We start from the raw sequence: 10,654 nt of genomic DNA, 5'->3' as shown, positions 1-10,654 counted from the left end.
GTCCTGAATGCTAATTTGTTATCTTCTAATAACAAATTAGTTAGTACCTACTAACCTGGAAAGGGTGTATTCCATAAATGTTAGACCTAGATGGCTCCTCTTTTGTGTACATATAAACCCGAGACTCAGTTCGAGTTTCTGTTAAGCTCAGAACAGAACTCTGGACAACCGGATGGATCAGTTATAGCAATATTTATGTTAGAATAAAATAAACCTGGATAAACTGGCCAAAAGGGGTTTCTGAGTCTTAGATCTCAGAGAGTAGCTGGCAGGGAAACCAGGGATTCTGGCCATCACCATAGCATAATGGCACAATGACAGTGCGGGTTCTTCCCCTACTGAGACCCTACAATGAGCCTTCCCACAAGAAACTTCCTCCAGGAATAATTTATACCCTTTAACTCATCTTTAACTTTATCACTGGAATTCCCAACAAGGATGTTGCTTAGTGCCAAAGCCACAGTGGTTTGTATGATGTGGGCACCTCTGTGAAAAAAGAGCTTCAGGGCATTTCATACCGACGCCAATCAGTGACCAGATGACAATGACTTTTAGCCACTCTAACCTTGGATCACATTCATACAGTGGATGTGATACATTACATGTGAGCGAGTCCAGAAGTTTCTTTGCTTTATTACTCACATAAATCGTCCCATTCCGTCAGAGCGTGAAGCTTTTGCATTCATATATAACTAGAACACTATCTGAACTATAGATTGAACTCTCATAAGGTAAACAAACATATGAGAATGAAATTAGCCTACCAGAAACAACTACTCGGTCTTCCAGCAAATCATCCCATTTTAGGAGGTCTTCAACTGAGATCAGTAGGTCATGATGGACATATAAGAAGTGTCAGTTTAATGGGCAAAGGGCTCAGATGGAAGCTCTGTTGCAGCTCCATTCCTACCCCCTTGTAACCAGTGGATAAACTTATTTCTCAGACTCATACCTCGGCTACTGACTCTTGCCCCTGCCTTTCCACTTTGCATATAACTTCCGGTCTGTTCCTCGTCTCCTCATTGGCCTACTTGCAGTGGCCCAGAATAAGGCTGTGTACTCCATGCCCTCCCAAAGGCCAAGGGCATAAGGAGAAGCTGAAATTAGCCTAACCTGCCTGCTCCCCAGGCCTTATGTACCAACACAGGGCTGCATCAGCCCCATGGAAGGGACTCTGTTCATCTGCCCACAGGGGTACTTCCCACAAGGACACAGTAAAGGGTAATTGTGGCCTTATCTCCTGACCTCTGCCTTTCCTACTTGCTTTCTGTGTTCCAGAGTTAATGGGTGAACATGAAGTAAGAATTGTCTTCTTTACAGAGAAGTTTTTCGCCAAGTTTAAATCAGTTGTTTCTAATAAAATAATATTTATTTCATTGCAAATATTATATATATTTATATTTATACATTCAGTACCTATTAGACATGACAGTCCATAGCCACAAAACAAAAGTGGCCAGACCTACTGATTCTGCTCATACTGCTAGGAAAATCTTCGGGGTGCTGTGTGCTGAATGTGAGCTGGTATCTGGAGAATTTACTCTCCCTCTGTCCAGTCCAAGAAATCAGAGGCTCTGACCACAGCTTCGGTCATACCGGTGCCTGTCAAGCTTGCTCAGAGCTGGCAGGCCACCCTCCATTTTATATCAGCCCGGTCCATGCTGTGTGTTCAGTCCATCACCATCCCCACTCGCCAAGGGCTGGAGGGGAGGTGGTTCAGGGCCCATTTCACCATTCCCTGAGCTGGGAGCTCCTCCCAGTGGTTTCTGTTTTATGGAGTCCTTTCCAGTGAAAAACTTCTTGGGATAATTCTGAGATGGCTTCACGTGGATCCTTTAGAGTTTTTCACAGGCATGTGGTAGCGCATTTGAGTCCAGAACCTGGAATTGGAAGGCACTGATTTTAAACCTCTCCAAGTCACTGTGGGCAAAACCCGGAGAGCCTTTTTCACAAGATGAGGTAGAGACTCTGGCTCTTGGAAGGGACAGAACTTAATTAAAATGAGTTTCAGTGTTTGATCATCCAAGGCAAGATTCACTGCTGCTTGTAGTTCAAAGACACTGGGTCCATTGACATAGTTGGGGCTCAAGATAAATATTCCTCTTCTGCTTTTCTTAATAATGCTTACAATGTCTTCTGCATACACTGGAAATAAAGAATATTATTAATTACAAGTGGTATTGTTAAACCTTGAGTCCCAATAACCCTGAATCTCCCAGATCTACCCAGAAGGTTCCTTGTGATGGACACTCTTACATAAGGAGGAAAGGGAACATGGCTGATTATATCACATTTGCTATATCAATTCTATTGACAGTTGAAGATAGACTACAATGTCTAGTGACTCAATTTTACATTCTTCCCCTTGTGTTCTATCTCCTCAAATTGTCAGTTCCTCTATAAGCAAAACTTGTTGAACAAAGTAGGCTGGGTTAACAAAGGGCCATGGAGTGTTCCAGGCTCTTTGGTGGGGAACCTGAGGCAGAGGAGGTCAGTGGGAAAGGATGAGGTCTGCACATCTGATGGGAGGTCAGGGCTGGGCTCAGGCCTGAGAAGCCTGTTTGACCCAGTGCTGAGATCTGTGCCCCCTAAAACAGGGGAAGTACCCATTAGGAATCACTGACAACTTCCTGCTGAGAAGCCAAGAAAGACATCTTTTTTCTGGAAGGCCTCCATGGGGCCCGATATTATCTTTTCTTCTGAAGATGAATTTTTTTTTCGGATGATGGAGCATGTCTGTGCAACACACATTTTTCTTGTTGCCAAGATGTTCTAAGCTCAGGAGACCTTCCAGGAGATGTATATCCCAACAGAAAGAGTGACAGGGAAACGTAAGAGCACTTGTATTTAACTGTCCCTCTTGTTCGATCTTTTCTTTTGGCATGCAGGGCCTACCTCCTCCTGGGGCCACATCTCTTTCAAACAAACACAAGGTATATCCATATTTGTTTTCCAAAACTTCAGGGAATAGATTCAGGGCAAAGGTTGCCTCACTCAGAGATGAACTGGCCTCACTGTCAAAAGAGCTCCATTTCGCATAGGAGATGAAGGCATCGAATTCCTTTTTGTCTGAAGAAGAGGAGCAATAATAAGTGTAAGCCATTTCCATAATTTTCCTATTACGGTATACTTACATATGCTCGAACCATATGGTAAATGGCTAAGAATTAACATTTGGGGTCCTTACTGAATTGGTTAAACAATGAAAGCAAAGCAGCAGCTTAGACCATGTCAAAATCTCACTGATAAGTGGTAGTGACTGTCTGCCCAGAATCAAACTCTAATTTCCGAAGCACTCCTGCAGTTTCACTGAGGTCACATCAAACAGCTGGGGCCTTCTGTGACTAAATCACAGGTACTTGGTGGTTCCTCTGAGCTTTCTTTGCATCTGTAGTATTGCTGTCTCATTAGTTACACATCGAAGAAGAGTGTATACTCCATCAAAGCATGACCACACCCAGTGAGCAAGGCCCTGGTAAGACCCTGTACCTTGCACATTACAGAGCTGGTGGCACACATTACCTCTACTTGAATCCCCACATGTGAAGTAAATCAATGAAAACTTCCCAGGCAGGCTGCTTTCAGGGCTGCATGAGTTAATGTATGTAAAGAGCTTGGTATCTGACTCACAGTGATCCCAAGATAAATAGCCATTCCCCTCCCCTCTAAAATTGCAAACATTCTAACTTAGGGGTGTCCAGGACGAGTGAAACACAAAAGCAGCTCTTCTAAAGAAGCAAACATTAGTAAATGGTATAATCCTGTCTCATGGGAAAATGGACGGACACTTCATTAATCATATAGTACTTGAATCTTACAGAACTTCATGCTTTTGGGGACATTTCCACCATCTTCAAGCTCCTCATTTACAGGTGAGGCTGACCGAGGTAACAGCTAATGGGGACTCTGAGCCAAACTGCCTAGATCAAAGTCCCAAGCTCTAACAATGCCCAGCAGTTTAATTTGGGGCACGTGACTTTACACCTCTGTCTGGCTTGTAGGATTGCTGTGACAATGCAAGTAGCTAATACACATGATTATCATGCACTTGGTACTCATGAAAAAATAATTGCTGGCATATACTGAGTGTTCACTATGTGTTAGATGATGTTCTAAAAGCTTAACCTGTCTTATCCTGGGCCCTCACAGCCTTCATTGTGATTACAATCTTGTTTTGCAGAAGGGGAAACCAAGACACAAAGGTGCTAAGTCATTTGCCAGATTGCTTTAGTTTGGTTAGCAGCAAGATTATTTTCAAGTCCAACATGTCCAACAATAGCATCATTGGCAAGAGTCCTGGTAACTGGAATGAAAAGAAATTGTTTCTTCACTTGCTCCCAGCCCTCCAGGTGTGAACCACCAGACCCAGAGGAAGTCCCAAAGCCTGAGGGGCATGACTTTGTCCATCAAGGAACATCTGTTCTTGGAGCTTCTCCCTCTAAGTCGGTTCTGGGAGGAGAAGCCAGAGGCAAGTTGGGGTCACCTTACCCCCGAGCGTCTCATCCTTCCTCTTGTAGGTTCGGTACAGCAGCACTATCTCAATCCAGTTCATGTAGACGAGAGCACTTGTGGTCAGTGCTCCTGCCAGTGCCATGACGGTGCCAAGCAGGATGTACAGGAACACCACTGGGAAAAGCATGGCAGCCGTGAGCAAATGCAGAGACAGCACGCCTGGGGCAAGGCCACGCGCAGGCCAATGCTCTGAGCCCAACCAGTGCCTTTTCCACTCCTATTTATCAATATCACTGCTCCTGGAAGCATTTCTCTTGAATCTAGAAATGTCTTAAATCACATCTTGAGGGAACCACCTTACAATGAACTCAAGAAAACCCGGGGGAATAGGCAGATCCTGATCGGGGTGGCCTGGGAAACTGATGATCGCCATTTTTATTTATTTTCCCCATAAACGTCCACACAACACATTTGCATCCCTCTCATTGTATATGGTAAATTATTATCATATATTATCATCCTTACTGAAGTCTATGTCTGGCTCACTTTCGTACCCTCCGTGGACCCTAATATGTGGGACACACCTTTATGGAGTATTTACTAAGGGCCAGGCACAAATTTTGTCTTTTTAAAACCTCATTGGCATTCAAAACCTCCTGTTCTAGGATCATCTATTAATTGAGTGAATAAATGAAATCAACTTCATCTCTGAGCATCTTCTTAAAAAAACTTAAAAGCTATTCCTTATCAGGAATAGCTACTGCAGCTTTACAAAGCTATGATCTGTGATATACACATATCACTCTGAACACTGAGCAAAATTACTTTTTCTTGCCTCTGCTCTCCAATACCTAACAATTATGTCCTCTGGATTCGGAAACCAGGAAAGGAAAACAGGAAAGGGAGCTAGGACCTAGCATGATACTTGCCACATAGAGCATGCCCTGTAGGTATTGATGAATGAATGAATGAATGACTAATTGAATGAATGATAGGCTTTCTCAACACAGCCCCCATGCACAGAGTATTAGTTAAAAGGACCAGCTCTGGATCACCAATTCGAAACTTACTGGTTGTGTGGTCTTGGCTAAGGTATTCAATGAATTAACACAGCAAAGTGCTTGGAACATTGTCTCACATAATAAATACTAGCTGCTATCATCATCATCACTAACATTTAGAAAAATTCCTCTCCCCTCAGATAAACGCAGTTGTATGCCTCCTGCAGCAACCTTCCAGGCTCACCTCCTTTCTTTTCCTTCAGTTGGATGGACTGGGTAGTGTTCCCGATGGAGTTCTGGGCAAAGCAAATGAATGTCTTGAGGAGATCACTCTGAGTGACTTTTTCGAAGCGGAGGACACAATCAATGACTTCATCCTGAGGGGTGGATTTAACACTAGGAAAGGAGGATAAACATCTCACTCATTCAGCAGATAAATTGACACCCATTTGCAGTGTTTGGAGCTCATATAAGCAGCCAACAGTTTGGCTTTTAAAAGAGTCGTGGGATCAAACAGCATATGGAAATGTCCGAAGGATAGAAGATGGTCAGGGAGGGCTCGTTTGTTAAAAAAAATTATTGAATCTGCTAAGCATCATTCTAAGAACTGACACTGATATTTAATTTACTTGTGGGCCTCAACTGACCTTACTTCCTATAAGAATTCCCCCTGAGAACAGATGATAACATTAATTTAAGGATAGTCTTAAAAATGACTAACTTCTACTGAGGGCTTACAATGCATCAGGCAGTCTTCTGAGCACTAAATGGGGAGTATCAAATATCCTCCTCACCTCACAGGAGCCCCACCTAGAAACAGTATGCTTATCCTAACTTGGCCAGCAATGCAGACCAGGCACAGAAGGTGGGTGACAGTCCAAGGTTACACTGCCTAGGAGGGGTAGCCTAGTTCCTGGGCTGCGCCACTCTGTCCCATCCAGGAAGCATGCGTCTTAGCATTTATTCACAATTTGGATTTCCTAAAGTTGCCAATCTCCAGTCTGTCTTCATATTAAGGAATACTGTTTAGGTAAATGATGTTTTAGTCTGTGTTGCTTAGAGCCTATAGTACCAACCGTTCATCATAGAATGCTTCTTACCTGCCAGAGACTATGATAGGCATATCACCTCTACTCTATCCGCTCCTTACAGGAACCTTGCAAGGTGGATTATAGATGGTGTGATGAAGGTTTGCAGGGGTTAAGGGTCACACAAGGGCATGTGAAGTCAGAGCATATCCTCTTTGTGAGCTATTTTGAACTTGATGCAGCATCAGCTTAATAGGGAACCCCATGACTACCCTTGCCATGACATTCTTGCTAAATTTTATTACTGTTCCCCCAAATCTGTCCTTTATTATTTGTAGTGTATATTTTTAAAATATTATATTTGTTTATTGAAATGCTTTACAAATCAGAAGGAAGTGCTTAATCCATAGACTACTACTTTAGAACAGATCTTGGAAAAATGAGGGACTGTATCCTTTAGTGACATGGCTGGCAGATTGGATCCAAGCCCTTAACCCTCCAGGAACTGGAGGCCAGCTTTATGAGGGGTTGGATAGCTCCAAATGGCTAGAGTTTTCCTCTTTATTGAGCCAAATTGTCTTCCCAGTAAATTCTAGCCACTAATCTGGGTTCTGTGCTCTGGAGAGCAACAACCTGAGTGTAGTTTCTCATAAAACATAAGAGCTGCCAAGTCCTTCAAGACAGATATCCCGCCTGAGTCCCATTTCTCAGGTGGTATTGCTTCAGCTATTCCTTACTTCGTGTACCTTTATATTTTTGGTCAGACTCCTTATTCTTGTGCCATTTCCTCATTTCACACATTCTGGACCGTTAATGACTCCAAAGATTTGGATACACTGAATAGTTGGCACTGGGGGAAATGGAGAGATAGGGAGGGGTTGGAGGGTAACCTTCCTCTCCATTTGATGGACATGCTTCTTCTGTTTAAGCAGCCAGGGTCGGTGTGCCTGTCTGCTTGTCAGCTCAATGTTTAAAGCAGCTGCAACAAACTGCTGCTACAAATTAAGCTTTAAAACAACTTAAATATTTCATTCTATGTCCCTGTTAGAAACTGCATTTAGCTCCCATGTTTAAAATGAACATGAACTGTGCATTCCTGTATTTCTATTTTCACCACTAGTCGGTGCTCATGGCTACTCCATTAGCTCTGTGTGCTGGTTCAGCTCTGTGTGTATATTTTGAAGTTTTCAAAGGTAAAAGCATTCACTGTGGGTTGCAAAGAATATTGTCTGCTAGTTTCCTTCTTACCATTCCTTCTGCGTGTTTGGGATTTCCAACTGCTGGTTAGAATCTTTGCTGTACCATTTTATCACAGGTCTAAAGTTCTTTTCAAACCCAAATCGTGCTTTGCAATGAAGAGTCAAAGGCTTTCCTGAAAATGAAGGGGCCGCAGAAAACAGGAAGGAAGACCGTGAGGACCCTTTGTGCTGTGCAGAAGAAATGCACCACCTGAAGACTGGTCCCTGGCGTAGCCAGGTTTGCAGGTAGAACAGGTGTGGCAGAAATAACCCAACATCCACCTGTCTCTCATTGAGAAACAGATGAAACCAGGTATGTTTGTCTCTAACGGGCAACACCTAGATCTCAAACCTGTGACTATGTGGTCTTAAAATATGACATAGGGAATATAGTCAATAACGTTGTAATAACTGTGTGGGATGTCAGATGGGTATTTGACTTATCTGGGTGTTCGCTTCTGGCATATAAATGTCTAATCAGTATGTTGTACACCTGAAACTAATATGATATTGCATGTCAACTGTAGTTAACAAATGAAACTGTAATTAAAAATAAAAAGTTAAAAATTAAAAATATTTGCGTGGTCATAGGACTAAGGCAGTTTGAGGATCGATACCAGGAAAATTAGAAGTTTCAGTGACCAGCCTGGTCTTCCAACGCTGCTGTTGAAGTACAAGATGTGTCAATAAAGGACATTTTTTAAATCAAGACTTGCATAGTAAATAAAAATCATGAGGCTACTGTAGCGTGTAGTTTAAAGAAGAAATCATTTAGCTATTCAGCTGCATTTTGAACAATACGCTATAGATGTGCGTGCGTGTTATCACACGACCACCCTCTTTCTCCCCATTTGCTCTGTAATAGGTATCCAGATACACTCTGCCTCAAATTTCATATTTTAACATGAAATGGTTAGGGACTACATTTGAAAACTCATCTTTGCACCTGAATAATGTCCCCTCTACCAGTCATACTTTAAATTCACTGATACTGTTTGTAAGTTGGTTATTTTCTAATTAATTCTCATTTTTTCCTTCTTTCCTCCTTTCTTCCATTCTTATGCTGCTGCCCGTCTTTTCATTTTTATAATGAGGATATGCTGATACTGCCACCCAGCGGCCTTTTACTATAATATCTATTTTTACATTTCTACAGGTTTTTGGGGTTTTTTTTTCACATTTAAAAGAACACTTATTTTATTGAAACAACCAGTACTTGATCTTAAGTAGATCAGGTCTTATTTGGCTGTTTGAGAATATGTGTATGTTATTGAAGTTGGCAAAATGAAAGGGGATCATAGGAAAGTCACATTGCCCCACTACCCAAAAGAAGACACTTCTTTGGAAAACAAATTATTTGCCTGTAAGTATCTTGAAGACCAGACCCCACATCACATTTTTAAAGGTCAATGCTACTCAATTTGGTAAATTGGTTAAATGTATAGATTTAACCAATGGAGCCAACATATGTAACCACCTGTTCCTGGGGTGAGTAAGGGAGAATCTAAAATCTATTGATCAAGCACCAGCCACCTAACACACATCATTCTACAGTGTCACCTCGTGAGGTCAGTTTTATTTTGTCTATTTACAGATTTAAAAACTGAGGCTTAGGAAGATTAAGTGGCCGTGTAAAATCACGATACTAGTCGGTGGCTGAGTCAAGATTCACACCTAATTCTACCGACTTGAAATCTGGTACTCTTTTTCCTTATATCACACTTAGATCTGCTCCCAGAAGCGCAGTGTCAATCAAGGGTGATAATCCAGCCACCTTACCAAGTTGTACTTCCAATGTGTCCTTGATGGGATCCAGAATGTCTGGTTTCAGAGTAGTGTCTTTCACTAAAAGATGAAGATGAACATCGTTATTTGCATTGGGAACTCTGACAGCCTGCCTGCTGAAGATGTGTGTGCATGGTCACACTTTGGTCTGAACGTTCTGAAGCTCCCTCTGCAAATTTTATTCACACTCCTCAGGGTTAGAAATACAGGTTTCCATGTGAAAAGTGTGCCTTCAGAAATGGCTGTGACATTAGGTTGCGGGTGCCAGCAAAACATTAGTCCTTAATGAATCTATATCTGCCCTGCTCACCCGTGGCCGACTTGAGCCCTCACCCCCATCTTCTCCTACACGATTGCTTGTGGGTGCCGTCTGGCTGAGTAATCCATCAGCAAGGAGAAGACACCTGAGAAAGTCAGCCAGATCGGAGCCCACCTCCTCCATTCTTAAATTCCTGGTTTGTTTCAAAATAAAGGTGAGTCCCACCCTCCATTAATCACCTATCTCTCAGCTTCCTGCCACAAACTTTCAAATGTGCCTCCATTGTCACACTTCCTCTGGAAGATGTTCCACCTCCTTTTGAAGGAAAATTCATCACCTTTGCTCGGGCATCCTCTCTTAACTTCTCAGGGACCTCCTGCCCTCAATTATACCATCTCTCTCCTGTATCTTAATCTCTCTCTCTCTCTCTCCATCTCTCTCTCTCTCCATCTCTCTCTCTCTCTCCATCTCTCTCTCTATCCATCTCTCTCTCTCTCTCTCTCTCTCTCTTTCTCCTTCTTCCCATTAGCATTTATCCCAGCTGTGGGTTTGGTGGGCCCTCTGCTTCTCTTTCTCTCCACTCATCACACTGGATTGTGATAATCTGTTCCCTCTCTGTCTGTCCCACAAAGCAGTAAGTTCTGAGACAAGAGGCAGTGTCCCGGTCCTCATTCTTACATCCTTAACACTAAGCCCAGTGCCTGACACGGATTAGATGTTCCAGAAAGATTTGAGTGAGAATGAACAAACGAAAGAATGGAAGAGTACATGAAGAAGACAGAAATGATGACAGAGAAGGCTTGAGTGATTGAATGAGGTGCAACACATGTGGCAAGGAGTCCTCTGCGAGAGAGAAAAGCAGATCCTGCCACTGAAAATTTGATGGGCCGG

At 42.7% G+C, this 10,654-nt stretch overlaps 1 protein-coding gene across 1 annotated transcript in view; it reads right to left on the bottom strand.

Annotated features, from left to right (window-relative positions):
- Positions 1-1,420: 1,420 nt before the first annotated feature.
- The window catches only part of IL18RAP (interleukin 18 receptor accessory protein), a 19,337-nt gene continuing 10,103 nt past the window's right edge, over positions 1,421-10,654 (bottom strand). The window contains exons 5-10 of the mRNA XM_019668725.1: positions 9,499-9,564; positions 7,730-7,853; positions 5,698-5,849; positions 4,489-4,626; positions 2,896-3,069; positions 1,421-2,145 (exon numbers count right to left, since the gene is read on the bottom strand). Of these exons, the coding sequence (XP_019524270.1) occupies positions 1,823-2,145; positions 2,896-3,069; positions 4,489-4,626; positions 5,698-5,849; positions 7,730-7,853; positions 9,499-9,564 (977 nt within the window). The 3' untranslated portion in view covers positions 1,421-1,822. The remainder of the gene's footprint in view (positions 2,146-2,895; positions 3,070-4,488; positions 4,627-5,697; positions 5,850-7,729; positions 7,854-9,498; positions 9,565-10,654) is intronic.

Source organism: Hipposideros armiger, unplaced genomic scaffold (genome assembly GCF_001890085.2).
Source record: "Hipposideros armiger isolate ML-2016 unplaced genomic scaffold, ASM189008v1 scaffold_535, whole genome shotgun sequence".
In the NCBI taxonomy this organism is placed as follows: domain Eukaryota; kingdom Metazoa; phylum Chordata; class Mammalia; order Chiroptera; family Hipposideridae; genus Hipposideros; species Hipposideros armiger.
Note: the sequence above shows the minus strand (reverse complement) of the source record. Positions and strands in the feature narration are given on the sequence as shown.